The sequence below is a fragment of the Mangifera indica genome, chromosome 3 (genome assembly GCF_011075055.1).
Source record: "Mangifera indica cultivar Alphonso chromosome 3, CATAS_Mindica_2.1, whole genome shotgun sequence".
Lineage (NCBI taxonomy): Eukaryota > Viridiplantae > Streptophyta > Magnoliopsida > Sapindales > Anacardiaceae > Mangifera > Mangifera indica.
In genome coordinates this window covers 7,303,834-7,323,690 of record NC_058139.1, presented here as the reverse complement: position 1 = coordinate 7,323,690, position 19,857 = coordinate 7,303,834, and the positions used below count along the sequence as shown (strand labels likewise).

Below are 19,857 nucleotides of genomic sequence, written 5' to 3'. Positions count from 1 at the left end.
AGGCAAAGGAATATTACAACTTGGATGACACATTACTATTGTAATTTGTTTCTGTTCTTATTCTTCTGGCTGAAGAGAAGTGTAGTTGTGGTGATTGAGGTATGAATTTATTTATTTGTGAGGGGTTCAATTCTTGAAGAAGAAGAAAGGTATAGTGGCCAAGAATACAAGGCAACAACTAATTAGAGAAAAGTTAGGATTTCTTCTGAGAAAAGGGTTTGCTTTCTATTGGGTAGTGGGGTGGTGAATATGCGACGCAGTGGGCGGTGCCAAAAGGTGATGAAACTTAGCCAAAGGACTTATTCCGACTCAAGTTTTTACAAATTCTCTAAGTCATATATATAGAATTCAAAAAATCTAGAATTTTATTTATAAGCTAACTGTTATTAAAATTTTTTTTTTGTTAGAAACTGAAATAAAATTGTTATTTTACTAATAATATTAAAAAAATATAAAACTCATTATATTTTCTTCTTAAATTTTTAAAACTAGCAATTTTAACTTCAACCTAAAGTTTTCTAATTTTCAAAAATAACATTTTCCCTCCTTCAAAAAAAAAATAAACCGAGCGTTTATTTTTTTCCCTTCTTCAACTACCAATGACAATGCTTCATCACCTTACCTCTACTAGTGATGAAGCAATCGGGGCAACGAAGCCTTCGTCGTCCAAAAGACAAATCAAACAATGAATTGTCTAATTCATCTTCTAGAATCGTCACGATTGTCTTGTTGCCACCGAAGGAAGGATGTTGTCATCTATTGTCGACGGTGGAGGAAGAACTAGAGTCAGTCTTCAAAAATTGGAAGGGGATTTTGAAACCTTAGAGGGGAAAGTGATTTTTTGAAAACTTAATCTTGAAAAAAATTGTTAATTATTCAAATTAAGGGGGAAAGTGATATAAACTTTTAGGGTGCGTTTGGTTGGGGGAATTTATTATTACCTTGGTAATCTATCTTTTATTCCCTTGTTTGGTTTGTCAGTAATAAAAGATTACAGTAATCTTCTATTACCAATGCTGACGTGGCAGGTAATATAGGTGGTAATCTGATTACCACTTTCACCTTAGGTATTTAAAGATTACTGGGGTAATCTTGAGTTTATTATAGAAAAATTATTATTTATTAATTTTTTGAGATAAAAATAAATTTATTTTTAATTAATATGACAAATAATACAAAAAATATTTAAAAATAATTATATTCAAGGGCATTTAAGTAAAATAATTTACTAGTAATCTTATATTACCTTTAACCAAACACAATAATTATTTATACCTATCAAATTTTATCAAATATAGTAATCATTTATACCCAGTAATCTTCTAAGTAATCTATCTTCAAGGTAATCTTTCTATTTTAGTAATCAAACATTACCCAAACCAAACGCCCCCTTAAGGTTTTAGGGTTTATTAATAAAATAATGATTTTATCTTTACCTCTAATAAAAAATTTTAACAGTAATTAACTCATGGGTGAGGCTTTAAGTTTTTTAAATCTCACCGATGTGATTTTGAAAACATATCAAAACTTAGGTGGGAAATAGTCCTTTGGCCATGAAACCAGTTTCTCATTTGCAATTGTGGGAGAGGAATGGAGTCAGTGGAGAGATAAACTAAAAACATAACTTGCTTATTGGTATTTTTTCTTTGAGCTTTTAAGTTGTATTTAGTTTGAGTAATTTTTTATTATAAAAAATAAAAAATTATCACAAAAATATATTACATAAAATAAATTATTATTACATTTAATAAAATTTGATAAAAATTAATATGTATAAATAATTATGATATTTGATAGATAAAAATAAAAGAATACTAAAATATTAGTTTATTTAAATGCCTTTGAGTTTAATTATTTTAAAATATTATTGATGTAATTTGTTAAATTAATTAAAAATGAAGATATTTTCATCTTAAAAATCGATGTGATTTGTTAAATTAATTAAAAATGAAGATATTTTCATCTTAAAAATCGATGTGATTTCTTAAATTAATTAAAAATGCAGATATTTTTATCTTAAAAATCAATAAATAAAGATAAAATTATAACAAAATTAAAATTATATTAATAATATTTTAATACTAGTAATAAAATTATCTTTTATATTATAAATCATAAACAAAATTTTTTATCATTTATAAATTAAATAAAATAATATAAATTATAAAAAATATATTATTACAGTTTTTTTTTTTTTTGAGACAACTAACCAAACCCAACCTCTATATAATTAGTCATTTAGTCAATGTATTATTGAGTGGTATAAATCAATCTTGTTTACAAGTACGATTGGGGAAAGTGGGCCAACTGGCCACGAATTAGAATTACTGGCCCAATGAATTCAAGAATTCAGTTGTCTTTGGGCCTCTGTTCAACTAAGCTAGGATGGCTCCTGTCTGTGGTGCTGAATGGACTCACATCAAAGTTTCTGCTTGTTCGAAGATATAAGAAAATAGACAGAAAATTTTATAAAAAAGAAAAAGACCAGCTAATTGCAAGTTTACAATGTTATTTTGCACATTTTTGTGCAGGTTTTTGTAAAAATTATGAGATACTTTTAGGTAAATCTCATATCGGTAAAATATGAGAAAGATGTAAAGTCTATCTATATATCACACATCATTTGAAGATAAAAAGATTTGACTAGTTAAATAGTTTGTGAGCTTCTTAAATTATCAAGACGTATTTTGAATTACAAAACTCATAAATAAAACCATAATAAATTGTGTGTCTAAAGTAGGTAATACCTAGACAATGAGTTACGCTATTGGACCAAAATTATTACAATAGTATTAGAGTTTGTTGAGTCTCGTAAGAGAGATGTATGTGATATCTTTAAGTAAATCCTATATAGACAAAATACATGAAAAATATTAGATTTGTCCCATATCAGTTGGGAATAAAAAGATTTGACTAGTTAAATAACTTATGAACTCTTTAAGCTATTAGGACATATTTTGGGTTACAAAACCCAAAAAAAAAAACTATAATAGATTATTTATCTAAAATAGATAATATTTAAATAATTGATTGGTCTATTAGACCATAGATGTTACAAATTGAATCAAGAGTAACGCCTAATTTATTTTTTGCCAATATTTAGTTGTTGGAATCTTAACTTACAAATATAATATAGGCTAAAGGACTATTTCCCACCCAAAGTATGCTACTTTCCCTAGTTTTCCTTTCTTAATTTTAAAAATCTCAAATACCTACTCATGAACAGTTAAAATTAACAGAACTCTAACTCCTTAAAATCTTATATCTTTTCCCCCATAAACTTTAAAAACTAAAAGTTTTCCCCCAATCGAAGTTTTAAAAAATGATAATTTTTCCCTAGAGTTTAGTTTTCAGATCTCTAACGCCATCTCTGGCGTCATTATCGGTAGTGTGTTCCTCCTGAAGTGTCCTCTCTCTCTAGTGGTCTCTCTCCACCCATTTAGACGTCTGATTGACATCGAATGAGGCTTGAGAGACGAAAACAAAGATCTCGTCGTCGTATTCCCAAACGTCTTCTTTTGAGAAGGCGATCATCTTCCAAAGGAAGACGAGATCTTCGTCTTCTCAATGAAGCTTTCGTCTCCCAAGCCTCATTAGATATCGATCAGGTATCTAAATGGGTGGAGAGAAACCATCAGAGGGAGAGGTTGTCGACAATAACGTTGGAGATCTGGAAACTAAACTCTATAAGGAAACTGTCATTTTATAAAACTTAGGTTAAAGGGAAACTTTTAATTTTTAAAATTTAGGGGAGGAAAAGAAGATTATATTTTAATTTATTTTTAATATTACATATATCGTTAATTTTAATCAATTATAGGTAAGTATTTGAGATTTTTAAAGTGAGAAAACTTAGAAAAATCACGTACTTTGAGAGGGGGAGGGGGGTTGCAAGTAAGTCTTTTGGCCTGTAATATATCATAGTAACGACCAATCATTTGATTTGATTTTTCATTTTATGAAAATAACGACCAATCACTTATCTTCACTCTATACTTTAAAAACTATAGGACATCCTTATATAATAGCTATAAATATGAAAATTCGTGTAACATAAAATTTTCCATCTAAAAAATGGTTAAAATTTAAAACAGCAAACCCATCTAACTTTTATTAACCCAGTTGAATGGCAGTCAACAGTCCCATTTACCATGCAATCCAACTTCAAAACTCTACAGATGGGCAGCATTCATGATACATCTACCTCACATGTCGCATAATTTCAGGATTGATTTCTGGCTATCACCTCATCTACAAGTAAACTTTACCCTTATAGAATATTGATTATTATAATTATTATAAATCACAGTGCCCCAATTGGGCTAATCTTAATTGACAATTGATTATACTCTGAAACTTGACTTTGAAAGCATTTCTATATAAATAGCATGCTGCATGCACCATGGCAACTCTCTTTACTCAAACCAAACAAATTCAGAAAGCGTCGGCAACATTTTGTTGCCATTTCTTGTCTCGCCATGGACATCGACCACTGGTGCAGCGGCTACGATCGCATTAATATTTCGCTTAACGGAATGGTTTCAGGATCAAAAACACCAAGATGGAGAGTCCTCTGGAGGAAGATAATGAGAGAAAAGAAACGAATTTTCGACTGTTCATCAAGTAGCTGTACTCGTGTGCATGAGCCTTATGATCCTTTATCTTATTCTCGAAACTTTGATGATCAGGGGTTGATGTGGGCTGATCCTGATAACGTTTCCAGATCTTTTTCTGCTCGGTTTGCCGTTCCTTCAAGAGTTTTTCAGAATAGTGGTGGATTTCAGCTGGTCTGATCATGAATATTGATGTGAGAATTGAAAAAACTAAACTGTATGTAACTTTTGGCTTTTTAGTTTTAATGTTTCTTCACTTTGCCCTTTACAGTTATTTTATAATATGAAGAGTTGCATCTTATCATGTTTATCATCTTCTTGGCTGTTTGTTTTTGGCTTATCTTCCATCAACTTGATATTGTTTTAAACGGAAGTTTTGATTTTATTATTTGGCGTCAATGCAGCTGCATTTTCGGTGCTAATCTGAGAGTTATTAAAATCGTATTCATAAGAATCCTAATTTAGTGGCCCAGCTGACACTTCTTCAATGGGGAACCAGCTGTTTTGCTTAGAAAAATGACATGAAAGCATGTGCAAAACAATGTAAACATTCTAAACTAACTTCAAACTAAACATAATCAAAACCTTGGTCTTGTTTTAAGGGTTTTGTCAGCACGTAATTTGATTCATTTTAAGATAAGAACATGATTTAAAGTGTTTTAATTGCTGTAAAAATTCCTGCCGTCTTAAATTCTTCAAAATCCCTTTAACATTAAAATATCGATCTCTGCATTGGATTCTTTTATTGGTAGGGACACAGGATTTGACTATTCACATTTGCAACCCTATCTCCAAGGACCCATCTGTCTCCATTGCTATGAATATTGAATGTAGAATTCTATTGGCCAGAAAAGTCTTAGAAGGTTCACGTTCAGATCACAGCCATGAATTAGTCCACTTAAGGAAGCAATCAGTTGAAGGTCTGCCCTACAATTCTACGTTTTTTTATTCAGAAGTCAAAGTTTGAGATAATGAAATGGATCTTCATATCTTCAGCTTCAAGTCTCATTAAAATGTGCACTTTCTACGGTGGGAAAGTGATGATAGGAAATTATTGACCGGAAGAGTTTTTGGGATCTAATCAAAAGCCGGAACCACTGAATTCAGAAATAATCTGCTTGATGGCTTAGTATATAACTGTTCCTGATAATTTCAGCATTTTATATTGAGTAAATGTGAGAAATGATTTCTTTTCCAAGAGATAAGAACATTTATGAACACTACATTGGTGCTCCTATCACAAACTGCCGTATCTAAAAGAATCAAATTTCATCAATGTTTTATATATATGTTGGTTTTGCTTAACTAAAATCCACGTCTCAAAGAAACTATAATAGATTTTTTTCAAGAAATTTATAGGAATTGCATTAAAATATTATATCGTGCCGTGAAATCCCCCTTAGTTGAACTCATGAAAACATCACTTGAGACTTTTAGCATGTATAGCAACTAGCCTACTGGGCAAATTAACATACAATGACTAAACCTTTCACCGACATACAACTCAACCCAAGGGTACAAGTAGAAGTCTCTTTACTCATAAATAAGAATTGGCAAAATCAATCATCCCCATAATATCTTTAGTGTGTGATACTCATTCTCTAATTAACAATCATGAGATTATATTTCATCCTTATCTTTAACAAATGTGGGATAAGAATTATGACATTATTATCTCTTATCTCAGTGAGATGACGTGATTAGTAACTTTCATTAAGATAAATATATTTGATTGATTAAGATTGAAAACATATTTTTTATGTAATTTCCTCAATTGAAAAAAAAAAGGTCCCGTATATGAAATATTATACAGAGTTAGAGGAGACCAATCTGATAACTCTTCTATAAGCTCTTTTGTAACATTTACAGTGGTGGAACGAACAATTTTAAAAATGTTGTTTCGTTATCTCTATTGCATAGATACAAAACACTGTCAATTTCATTCATTTTTCACTTCTTACGTAAGATCACTACTTGGTCTACGTACTTCTCGTTAACCAAATTAATGGTGGATTCCAACTGGGAAAGAGAATAGTAAAAACGTTAAGTCAAACAAGGTTGGAAGAGAACAAAAAAAAAAAACAGTTGGGTAATTTGTTTGTTGCTACAATCATGAAGCTCACCAAACTCTTACGTCTAGTCAACAAGCCACAGACACCGGAGGACAACATTTAAATCAGTGGATGGAATTTCAATTTCAAATTCTATTAAAAAGAAATCAAAAACATTTTCATAATCCATTGTAGAACCCACATATATAGCAAAATAGTGGATATGTAATTCTGCCACTGGAGGTTCTGTCATTGTACTAAGTCCTCACTCTTGATGGCCTCAACCACTTACTTTAATGTTAGCTTTGTGCTTCATAATACAGAGGCCAATTTCACCTACAGAAACTCACAATGAAGAGCACATCACTGCCTGACACAAAATAAATGAACCCATCTGTCCAACAACTCAACCCAAATAGCTCTCAAATTTATAATGGAGAGGAAAATTTCAATTGATCATAAATTATTCAAGTTCCAAACACCTTACTCAACTGGTCAAAATCAGATGGCTCTTAAAAAAACCAGTGTCTGCAAAGTGATTAGTCACAGAGAGTGTTCTGTGAGGCACAAAGAGGTAAATTAATTTGAAAATCATGACTAATAATTTCTTCTCCTGGTATTGTTGATAGAAATTATGTACCCTTCGAAGCAGTTGCCACATTGAAGGCTGGCATAATTGAAGCATTCAAAGTCTCAGTTTCCAGATCCTTTTAAAAATGTGGTCCAATATGCCATCACATTGGTCCCCAAACATATTAAATGATCCAAGAACCAGAATGACAGGGTAAGTTCATTCAGCTGAAAAAATTCCTAATATGCTAAGGCACTTAATCCCACTCATCAAGTCATTCATCATTCCAACCTACTGCACTAATTGTGAAGGCCAATGCTCATCAAAGTTCACCATAACATGTGAGACTCGTAGGCAAATCCTACATAAACAAAATACAGAAAAAATATTGGACATGTGTGTATTTTTTGCTTAGTTTGACGATGTTAAAATATGACTGGTTAAATACTCTATGAGCTCTTTAAACTGCTAAAACGTGTTTTGGTTCACGAAACCCAAAAACAAAACCAAGGTGGACCATGTTCAAAGTGCACAATATTTTGACAATGGGTCATGTTATTGGACCAAAGATGTTACCTAACATATCTCACAGGATTTTGTTGCAATGACAGCATATATATTACTTTAACTCAATGGTTTCAATAATTCCAACAGTAGCACCAATACTCACCGACTACAATTCTGCCAAAATAAAATATGTTTGTGCTAATCAATCATCAAAATTCTACGATTCTGTCAAAATAAAATCTGTTTGTGCTAATTAATCATTAAAATCATTCATGCCAAGGAGTTATCAAATCAAACATAAAGGATTTCTGTATCTATTAAGCATGAAACTGGCAGCTATTTTCCTGAAAACCATTCAAAATTCATGTTCCAGCATAAGGTTTATGAAACACAATGCAAGAGAATGGCGCTTACTGATTTTCACATTATTTTATATTTTAATTGGAGGCAATAACAAATCCAAAAATTGGAAATGAGTACAGAAATAGAATTGAACAACATTCCCACAAAATGTCACACTAAAGAAAGGCCACAAACAACAACCACAACATAAAATACTGAATCAATAAAAACTGCCCAGTTACTCTGGTGCACCACCAAGACTTTCTCCGTAAGATGAATTGCTTTTATCTACTTATGCTTTTCTTCCTCAGCTATCACTCTTTGTTTGTCAGCTTCTTCCGAATGCAATCGGTCCATGAGATACAGTTGTGCTAGCACAATTTTTACATCAGTTAGCAAGAGCACGTAAAGGGGCCTTGAGGCTGCTATGTTTGTCAGCTTCGATAATCAATGAATGGCAGAACTACCAAAAATGCTATCATGAGAGCACAAAAGCTTCTACTATTCTGCGAAGCGATTAACCAGGAATTAAGTTGCTTAATCCTGCTTTGCTCTGGGACTGGCTATTTGTCATTTGATGGTGTTTGAGCTGCAATGGCTCTGATTTGGTCATTCATCTAAAACAGAATTATTTTTGACAAATCAATCAGTCAGTGAAATGATATGTTTTTTAAATTTATAATTTTAACTTGAACTAGATTAGGAAGGGTTGTCCCACTTATCAGATATTAAACTGATAAGAACAGATACTACACTTGATCTTAGCCAAAAGGCCGAGAAAGGTATTAATCTCTCTGTGTTTCAATTGTTGTTTTTAGCTATACTCTGCCCGTCTCTTCGTCTGTTGTTTAATCAATGTGGGAGAAATTACGTCAAACACAGGTGCTTAAATGCAAATTCCATGAATTAATTTTTTTCATTTACTTATTATCCTGCTACCTATCAATGATAAAAGCACTGTTACAGTAATTACCTCCCTGAAGTGGCAGTCACTGATTGTCTGCGATACCGACTTATGAATGGTGACTGTGTATGTTGATCTCTATCATCTAAAGTGCTTTAAGGAAATTGGTTTAGGTGGCAGTGCTTAATGGGACTTGAACTTTCTAGCTGATGCTAATGTTAATGCTATCCGAACAAGTTTGCGGTGGCCATAAGTATTGTTTATGTAGCCATCGAATTACATGATAGTTAGCCTAAAATAAGTCTAAAACAGATGGCATACGTGTCAAGTTCCATCGCCTCTCAAGGACATTCAGAGTCATGTGCTAAACTGATAACATTACTGAAAAAAATTTAAACCAAAATTATACAAGCAACAATTATCATTAGAAAAAACTCAGCTAGATTTGATTGGAGCTGGACTCAAAGGAGTACAGGCTCTCCAAAAATAGATGTATGCCGCTTAAAGTGGCGAGCACACGGTATTCTTTAGTAAAAGGCGAAAGAATAGTTCGCTTTGTGCTCACCACACGGCTCCATGGTTGATACAAGCCGGTTACTTCAATTTATATATGTTAGGTATATGTGAGGATTGTTTGTTCTAGTCCATGTGGGAGTCAGACTATATCTTCATTTCTTGATTTCCCACCACTAATCTTTCAGAAGTATATCTTCACTTCGCGAAACAAGAGAACCCAACACCAAACAAATAATCAAAAGACTAAACAAAAACACTTTTTCTTAGCCAAAAGGTTACCTTTCTCCCTCTCTCAATTGCTGTTTTAAGCTCTGTTCCTGTTTGTGAAAGAAACGAGGTCTGACATTGGTGGGATCGTAACTCCTTTATAAACTAAAACTACTTGTATATCGTAGTGTGTTTCTATTATGTGTGTAATACCCCAACACAGGCACCATATATATTAGTTAAGTTCTCCAAACATGACTAAAACTCTTTTCCAATAATCACACGTTAATAAGGTTTTCAGTTTGCAATGAATTGGTTATTGATTCTCTGGATACAAAATCTCACTTCTACTGCAGAACTCCAACCTTGACAGCTACATAACTTGATGGGTGAGTCAATTTCTGTCACCTGAATATTTTCTACCAGGGAATTATTTAGGCAGCCGTGTCTTATTTGTTAGGAAAATATGGTTTGTGTTTGATGTTGCAATAGAGTGAAAGGTAATCACTTTGAGAGAAATGTTGAAAAAAACATGATTGTGTTGCGGCAGTGTTGCTTCTATTTTTCTCAATTGTGGAAGTTGGTTTTCAAACGGAAAGAGAATAAGGACTTTTGCTTAATGATTTCATCTCAGTTACATTCAACCTAATTTAATACTCTTAAGTAAATCTCACATCACAAAATACAAGAGACATAAACATCTTGTATCATTTGGAGATGTTAAGATGTGATTTGTTAAATAATTTGTGAACTCGTTAAACTATTCAAATATGTTTTTGATTGTAAAGTCTAAATCCAAAACTATAATAGACATTGGATTATGTGTTTAAAGAGATAACACAATACCCTTTTGAGTAATGGTGGGAAATACACATACATTTAGTCCAAGGATCAAGACAAGATCCATAAATTAAGGGAAAATAACTCAAAAACGTCGACCAATCCAAACCGCTTCAACAGCTACATATCAACCAAAAAGTATGACATATGCACTAAAAGAAAACCTCACACATTAACATTATTTGGAATGCAAAATTTAAAGCCAACGCAAATTCAACAATTCAAACTTGCTATCAAATCAAGGCTGTATTACATTCAGACTTATGCTAGAACTGCGGTTTTCACCAGAAAGGTTTGCATTCAAAACATTAACAAACTAAACTTAGATTTGGTCTAATATGATGGAAAACTACACTACTAAAATATTTACAAACTACACTAAATTTGCCGGGATTAATACAATTATAATGTGTAATATTGATGGGCTGGACTTGATAAGGAACCGCACTCGAGAGAGTACAGCCCCTCCAAAAATAGTTGTACGCCGCTGTAAATGGCGAGCACACGGTATTCTTTAGTAAAAGGCGAAAGAATAGTTCGCTTTGTGCTCACCGTACGGATCCATACAAAACGCCTGCGGTTACTGCATTTTATATATCTAGTTCTGGTCCAGAGTCTTATCTTCTAATTCATGTGGGATTATGAACGGTGAAAATTAGGAATCCTGCTCTTGGTTTCAAACGAGTAATAAATTTTCCATTCAGTATCAACATGCACAATTTTTGTATGGCAAACAGAAGTTAAATAAGGTTTCTCATTCATTTCTTCTCCATAACAGTGACAAAAACATCAAGCCTTATGTTATAGATTTATATTTCCGAACCCAAAGATAATCCGATCCGAACAATATAAACGCGGAAAACAGGAAAAAATAGAATAACACGATTTACTTGGTTCGGATCTCGTAAACGAAATCCTACATCCAAGGCAGAGGTGTTCCTCTAGTCAAATCCACTAATATCAAGTTCGATTTACAATATACAAACACACGTATCTCTCACTGTACATCAAAACAATATACAAGCAAATACACGGCAATACAAAGTCAAAGAGCACCTGACTTCACCGTAGAGACAACGCACATCGAACTCGGAGAGCAAACACAGCCACACAGCAGCCACACAAAGCCACAAGACGCATAAACCAGAGAAAGAATACACAGCAGCTCACGCCTCCTTTTCTCTTAATATTCACTCTGCTTTAGTCGGCCAAATATAGGTTTATATACTTAGGTCAACCAAAGTGCATCCCAGCAAGTTTACCAAACTGCCCTCTCTTATAAATCAAAAGACCCATGCATCCTTAAGCCTAATTACGCTACTGCCCTTATAGTTTACAAACAAATATTACACCTTATGATTAATTTTTGGTGCATGTCTTTGAGTAATAATTCGTACAGCTTTTCAGTTTCGCATCATCACCTGAAAAACTAAAACAAAACCTAACATCAATTACCAGGATTCTCTTGGGTTCTAAGGATGAAGCACAAGGAATAAACACAACCGAGTTCACAGAAGTATATGGTTCTTTGTTTGACGCTGATACTTTCTAACTTCAGTGCACGTTTCAGTATTTTGGCTACTATGTGACAAACATCTTTTCTGGCATTCCTTGGTGCATATTTCACTGGGCAATGCAGTTGACTGACCGAAAAGAAGCCCCAGAACCAACGAAACCATCAAAATAAGTTGAAATGAAATTTTCCCCATTTTCTTTTTCTGATATATGCAAGCTAAGATGAATAGCAACTGAAATCCTAGAAGGGTTTATATAGGAATTTCATGAAAGGTTTTTAAACTATTTTTCGGCAATTCAACTTCATTTTGTCATAAATAGTCATTTAATTATGAGATCTGATATTCCTTCAAGAATGATAGACATGTAATGTATATATTAGTGCTAGGATTAAGTGTTCTTCTTTCCAGACTGTTAAAAATGGATACCATAAATATAAAGTCAACTTAATAGATAATTCTAAATACAAATGTCAACTCTTAAACTGATAAGAACAGCTACTACACTTGATCTTAGCCAAAAGGCCGAGAAAGGTCTGCTTTTCTCCTTTCTCAGTTCTTCTTTTATACATCTATCTGCAATGTTCTCTTTTGTTTCTTCAATGTGGGAGGAATCAGGCCAAACATTGGTGCCTTATTTTATTGACATATTATTCTTCTATTTTGGCAATACCAGAAGCTCTTTTTCAGTAGTTACATCCTGAAAAAATAGAAGTAGTTACTGATTTTCTGGATTTATTATTACACTTGTATTGCTATCAGTAGACTGACTTTTGACTATGTATGTTGATTTCAACCATCTGACTTGCTTTAAGGAAAGCTGTGTTTAACTGGACTTGCTATTTCTAGCCACATCAATGAACGTGTAAATGTACCAATCAAATGAGATGATGAATATCGGCATAGATAAAGCATTCAGCAAGTGTATGTGGAGAGTTCCATCACCGGTAGAAAGGCAATCATATGAGTCATGATAGTTCCTACCCAGGTTTCATTTAACAAGTGTGGAATTCCATTGCCCATAAAAGAAAATTTCGTCGAATCTCACTACTAATATTTTGACATCCTTTATAACTATGACAATTAATCTTAGATTAATATAAACTTAATAACAAAATGTTAAACTATATTTGATAGGAAGCTGCACTTTATGAGTGCAACCTCTCCAAAAATAGAGGAATGCCGCTTAAAAGTGGCGAGCACACGGTATTCTTTAGTAAAAGGCGAAAGAATAGTTCGCTTTGTGCTCACCACACGGCTCCATGCTTGTTGCAGTCCATTTACTTCATTTAAATATATGTAAGCTATGGGTGAGGACTTATCTTCTAGTCCATGTGGGACTGTGTGAATCTTTAACTTTCAGTAAGGAAGGGCATGGCGCAACGCAACTATCTTCTACCTGCGTTAATAAATCAGATTCTCTTTAATATAAATTCACTTCTATGATAATTAGGAGGGGCAAACACAATGCCCACGAATAATGATTATCACTTTGTCTTTTGGATCCTGTTTCTCAATCATGAGAGCTGCCATATAAAAGATTAGAATATTCAAAATGGGGGAAGAAAATTGGTGATAGAAATTCTCTCCTGTTATTTCAGCCACTTAATTAGAGAGCAGAATGCAATGAATTTAGTTTTAAATCCTGATTAATTTATTGGATTCCTTTTGTGTAATGTAGTTCTAATTTGTTGGTTTTTTAGGATTTTTTAGCAGTAAAAGTTGATAAGAAAGCAGATAAAATGATTTAAGGTTATGAGCCGAATATTTCAAGTAAATGTTCATGTATCTTTCATTTCATTTCTTCAATATATATTACATTGCTTGACTGAGTTTTTTAGAGCTAAATCAGCTGCACATCAGCTTAATTCTAACATCACCATTGCTCTAGCTGCTTTAATTTCTCTCTTGTACTGTTGCGTTGTTTCTTGCCAAGTCTAAGTGCTAACACCTGCAAACTCACCCGACCACCAAAGCAATTTGTAGGGTTAAGATTTCTAACTGACTAACCTTGACATGTTCAATGATATGCTTTGAAAGATTTCGCTCGCATATATAGTACCCCCCCAATACCTTACATATAAGAAATTGTGACAAATGCCTTATTTCAAAGGCATGAAGTGGTGAGCACAAGGCCAACTATCCTTTCGCCTTTTGCTTAGAAGAATATCTAAAGTCTGCCCTCTATTTAAGTAGGCATACCTCTGGGTTTGGAGGGCTTGCTATATCTTGAGTGTAGCTCCATCTCAAATAAATATATATTATCCTATTGCTATTTTATTTATTTATTATCCTATTGCGAGGAGCGTAAAATAATATTTTCAAATGACTATCTGAAAAATGGAATTTTATGAGTATCCCATTGGTTACTTCTTCATCCTTTTTCATGCAATTAATTGAGAAATTACTATTTATCTATCTATTGGTCGTATGGTATCTTCACTCTATGCACTGGATTTGCTGCGTGTCCGAACCGAAATGATGGGAAGCATTCAACGATAAATTATTGGTTGTGTGTTTGCACAGCTTGTGCCATAGGTTTACATACATGTAGAAACTCTTATTAATTAGCTAAGGGAAAATCTCTTATTTGTATGCATATACATGGATAAGTTACCACTAATTAGATGTCATTTCATGTATATTACGATAAAATAAAGATTTTATCAAGCTATATAATAGTGATTTGCATATACAAATAGTGTATGTAACATGTGGTGTATATTCACAATATTTAAAGAATTTATTAGTTATAACGTATGATTTACATTCACAAAAATATTAGAAATAATCGTTTATAACTAATTCTTTTAAAAGTATAAATTTCAAAGTTTTTTAATTTTAATTAATTGATCTTAGAATTTACTTATTATAATCATTTGTAATCAACTCTTCAAAATCTTTATTATTCGGTTCGATTCAAATAGAATTCAATTATTTAAGTCAATAAAGATATAATCACCTCATAGTCAGTTAGCATTTGATGCTCTTTTTATAAATGACATATATTTTAGTACTAGTTGGTCGTTAGTATTTGATGTTGAGCAATTTGTTCTAAAATATAGCATTTTATTATTCTTTCTTCCTTTTACTTAACTATATATGGGCATCTTTATTGATATAAATAAAGGTTTTTATATTATATTTATTTTTCTTAATTATCTTGTTAAACTTAATTGTTGTAAAATAAGGTAATTTGAGCATTTATTGTTCTCTGATAATTTTTTCTGATATATATTGTGTGTATAATAATGTTCGGTGAGCGGTGGTGAGTGAGTGACAATGTAGTTTGACTAGAAACCAATACTAGATCACATGTTTTATTGGTTAAAAAAATTCTTAAAAAATAAATAAAATAATTATAATTAAATTTTAAAATTATTTTAATATATTTTTATAATTTCAATTAATAAATCTTTTATATTAATTTTTTCAGAGTTGATATGATATAACATGTTTTTAGTGTATTATATCATGTTAATTTGTCAAGTTGTTTATGTTAAATCAACAGAATTAAAAGTTTTGATCTCATAAGCGCGCTGGTTTCATGGTGTAGTGGGTTATCACGTCAGTCTAACACACTGAAGGTCTCCGGTTCGAGTCCGGGCGAAGCCACATTTTTTCCGACTGTTTCATTCTCAATCTTCATTTTCTTCCTGTCAACTAGGGTACTTTTCAATTAATAGGTAGCAAATCTGATACCATTCACGTTTCACGAGGTAGTAGTTAATAAATATTATTATTTAACCATCCATATTCATTTAAAACAAATCTTACTCCATTCAGTGCTTGCCTACCAAATTTGCAATAAAATTCATACCCCTTTACTCTTTTTCTTTTCTTTTTGTTTCTTGGAAACCTGGAAATTTAATTGATATACTAAATATGTTCCCAAAGCATTAAATACTTTGATTATGTTACTTTCTTTGTTTTCTTTTTTTTTTAAATAAAGCACACCACATCCTTCAACCCAGTCAATCTTCCATACCCAAAAACTAAAAATGCCTAAACACATTTCAAAATTTCTGAAAAAATGTCTCTCTAAGTTGAAGAAATACCCATCAAAAATTCAGTTACTAATACAACCCTCTTATTCATTCTCAAACTCCAAAAATTTTATTTTTTCAGGCTGTAAACAACCAAGAGTTTCATCGTTTGCTATTGATCGTAATCAGAAAGACGACAATAATAGCAACGACGACAACAGTGATAATAATAACATTAGCTCTGCAACACTCTTAGATATCGATCGATTTCTCTATGAAAATTTTAGATCGATTTATATTAATGATGAGGAAGATGATAAAAAGGAAGAAGAAGACTGTGATGGAGACAAAATTGCAAAAGGGGTGTTGTTTGATTCACCAAGGTTCATTGAACCGCCAACAAACTTTTGTGGGTCTCACCCGTTTTTTGTGGCCTCAGGCTTTGCTGGCTCGCTCATCAAAGAAACTCAAGACAGTTTCACCGCTAACTTCGAGGACATGGTGACTTTATCTTCAACCTCAACTTCATCTGCAAACGGCTCCCCAAATCATGATTCTTCTATCGTTTTTACTAATTTCAATCATGTGAAGCTTCTTGGAGACTCCATTGTAGTGTTGAGACACTCTCCGAGTCCATATGGTGATTTTCGACGTTCTATGCAGGAAATGGTGGAGGCACAACTGCAAGATCTGACCACTATTGATTGGGATTTTTTGGAAAAGCTTTTATTTTGTTACATGGGATTGAATGACAAAAAATCATACAAATTTATTTTAAGGGCATTTGTGGATTTGGTGGTGGGTCTTCGTCAGAATTAAAATAAGATTCCCTCCTGTGAGGTAAGATTATAACAATAGAATTAGATTAAATGAATATGGAGAGGAGAGGAGAGGATGGTACCGACAAAAAATTATAAGGTGTTGAGTTTATTCATCTTTCTTAGTCATGTGAGCGATTTCAAGAATAATTAATTAATCAATCTATGTGTTTATGATTTAAGTTTTGAGATATTGGTCATGTTTATGCAGTTTGATTAGATTCATTGCAATTTTATTGCAAGAATATGAAAGAAAAAATTGTAATACATTAAATCAGTGATGATGTTTATTTGACCTTCTTTTTTTTTCATCATCAAGAGTAAAAGCAACTCTTCAATTGTATATAGACATTAGTGTGCTGCAATTGAAGTGGGCATTGCACCTCTAATTGAATCATAAATATAGTACTTATAAGTCTCGTACAATTTGAACGTTATCCATTTTTATAAATTGTCTTTTATTAAATTGTATTATTTCGAATAAGAATGAAAGGTTATTCAACCAATATGGTAAACTCTAAATTGAAAGCCTAAATACATTGATAATATGCCACTGCCATTTCACAAGATTAATGATGTTAAGTATTGAAATATTATTCAATTTGATATATATAGAGGAAGCATTTATTGAAAATATGCCGAACAAAGAAAAGTTTATAATTAACCATATAATGCATTAATAATATAAATAAACTTAAAAATATTATTGGGCAAAATCAATTTTATAAACAAGACTATAAGACATAATAAACAATTAAATAAGCTTATGAGATACCTAACATATCATTATTATTTGTATAATATATATATATATATATATATATATATATATATATATATATATATATATATATATATATATATATGTATGTATGTATGTATATATATATGGATGTATGTATGTATGTATGTATGTATGTATGTATGTATGTATGTATGTATTTTATGCGCAAGGTAATGTTTTCGAATGATATCTAAATAATGGAAGTTTATGTGTAATTAAATGAGAAATTTTTGTTTTATCTATTGATTGTGTAGTATCTTCACTTTATCCATAGGATTTAATTTGATGCATATCTAAAATAATGGGAAACATTCAAAATAAATTATTGGTTTTGTGCTTGCGCGGCATGTGCTAGAGGGTTTAAACATGTAGAAACACCTATTAATTAGTTGAGGGAAAATCTCACACTTGTATGCACATGCATGCATGAATAATTTAGTACTAATTCTTACATCATATAATATGTATATTACGACAAAATTAAGATTTTGTCAATATATATTATTCATATGATGGATATAGCATGTAATGTACATTTATAATACTTAAAACACGTAATAATAGTAGCGTGTGATATATATTCACAATATTTGAAATACCTCGAAGTAGTAATGCGTGATATATCTTCACAACAATATTGAAAACAATCATTTGTAACTGATACTCTTTGAGTACACGTTTCAAAACTTTTCAATTTCGATTAATTAATCTTGGGACTTAATTATCATAATCACTTGCAATTGGCTCCTCAAAATCTTGGTCGTTTGGAGCAAGTCAACATTTGATGCTCTTTTTAGAAATGATATATACACACTTTGTTCTTTGGAAAAAGGACAATTTCCTACCTAAGTTTTGGTGAAACGATAAATATATACTTATGACAGATAAAAAACTGAAATACTGAATTAAGTTTTAGTATGTTATGATACACCCACAAATTTTCTATTGGGATTAAGGGGTAAAATCGTTATTTTATTAGTAATATTAAAATAATTAAAATTATATCTTATTTCCCCTTTGATTTAAAAAACTAACATTTTCCCCATTGATTAAGTTTTGAAAATTTCACTTTTTCCCTTAGGATACCAAACTTGAAATTCAGCCATTTTCTTTAACAAATGGTGAATTAACGACAAAGAAACAAGACGAAGTTGTCCAGAGGATGACCTTTGGATGACGATTGTCACCCTAGGATAGAGATGACGATTGTCACCCTAGGATAGAGATGACAATTTGGACCCGATTTTAGGGACCCCGACTCTCCCCGACCCTAACGGGGAGGGGATTCCCGGATAAAAACGGGGAAAGAGGCGGGGATGGGGATGAAAAAAAATCCCCGTAGTCGGGGACGAGGATACATATTTCCCCGCCCCTCCCCTCCCCTCCCCGCCCCGGCCCGGCCCAGCCCGGCCCATCCCCTCCCCACCCCACCCCTTCCCACCCCTTAAATCTAATATATTAATATAATAATTTCTAAACTATTAAGTTCTAGAAATTTTTACATTATGACTTATTAAAACTAAAACTTTAATTTTACTAATTTTTGAATTATCAATTATCAGCTTTTACTAATTTCTGAACTATTAATCTAATATATTAAAAAGACCCCAGAATCTCATTATCATAAAATGCAAATGCACTAAATTAATTTTATTTCAACTTCAAAATTTAGTTAGTCAATCCACCAGGTTTTACACAAAAAAAAACAAATTATAAACTTGATAAAATCAATTAAAGTGAATGAAAAGTGTTAAATTTAATGTTATTATAAAATTACCCTAAATCACATACATGAAGAGCTATTAATGAAGAGATTGATTATTGCATATTGTTAGATTTTATGAAAACTTTGTATTTGAACTAAAATAATAATGAATATTTTGTAGCTCTTGTAGCAAGTAATATTTTGAGAGAATATGATTTATTTTATTTATTGAAATACATAAAGGAATTGAAATTTATATTTACGGGTATTGGGAGGGGATTTTTTCCCACGGGGATGGGGAGGAGATTTTTCCCCGCGGGGACGAGGAGGGGATTTTCCTTCGCGGGGAGGGGACGGGGATTATTTTTTATCCCTGTAACGGGGACGGGGATTGATATCCCCTCCCCGCCCCTCCCCATTGCCATCCCTACCCTAGGATGACAACAATTATCTAGATTTGGACAACGTTTTGTTGCCCATACTAGACAGCAAGTGTCAT

At 32.2% G+C, this 19,857-nt stretch overlaps 1 protein-coding gene, 2 long non-coding RNA genes, 4 other non-coding genes and 2 pseudogenes across 7 annotated transcripts; 3 read left to right on the top strand and 6 right to left on the bottom strand.

Moving 5' to 3' along the window:
* The first annotated feature begins 4,033 nt into the window (after positions 1-4,033).
* LOC123211370 lies at positions 4,034-5,834 on the top strand. The gene is made up of 2 exons (XR_006501394.1): positions 4,034-5,533; positions 5,610-5,834. It is a non-coding gene; the product is annotated as an uncharacterized LOC123211370 (long non-coding RNA).
* A 2,911-nt stretch (positions 5,835-8,745) lies between these two features.
* Positions 8,746-8,870, bottom strand: LOC123212610 (annotated as a pseudogene).
* A 574-nt stretch (positions 8,871-9,444) lies between these two features.
* Positions 9,445-9,562, bottom strand: LOC123212613. Its single transcript, XR_006501573.1, has one exon. It is a non-coding gene; the product is annotated as a U5 spliceosomal RNA (small nuclear RNA).
* A 1,184-nt stretch (positions 9,563-10,746) lies between these two features.
* Positions 10,747-12,260, bottom strand: LOC123211368. The gene is made up of 2 exons (XR_006501393.1): positions 11,904-12,260; positions 10,747-11,346 (listed from the first exon to the last, which is right to left on the bottom strand). It is a non-coding gene; the product is annotated as an uncharacterized LOC123211368 (long non-coding RNA).
* LOC123212614 lies at positions 10,995-11,112 on the bottom strand. Its single transcript, XR_006501574.1, has one exon. It is a non-coding gene; the product is annotated as a U5 spliceosomal RNA (small nuclear RNA).
* Positions 12,261-12,485: 225 nt separating the features above from the next.
* LOC123212611 lies at positions 12,486-12,603 on the bottom strand (annotated as a pseudogene).
* LOC123210960 (transcription repressor OFP14-like) lies at positions 12,536-16,870 on the top strand. Its single transcript, XM_044629455.1, has 2 exons — positions 12,536-12,599; positions 16,194-16,870. The coding sequence occupies exons 1-2, from the start codon at positions 12,536-12,538 to the stop codon at positions 16,868-16,870; spliced, it is 741 nt and encodes a 246-aa protein (XP_044485390.1).
* Positions 13,206-13,326, bottom strand: LOC123212612. The gene has a single exon (XR_006501572.1). It is a non-coding gene; the product is annotated as a U5 spliceosomal RNA (small nuclear RNA).
* Positions 15,607-15,680, top strand: TRNAV-AAC. Its single transcript has one exon. It is a non-coding gene; the product is annotated as a tRNA-Val (tRNA).
* Positions 16,871-19,857: the final 2,987 nt, after the last annotated feature.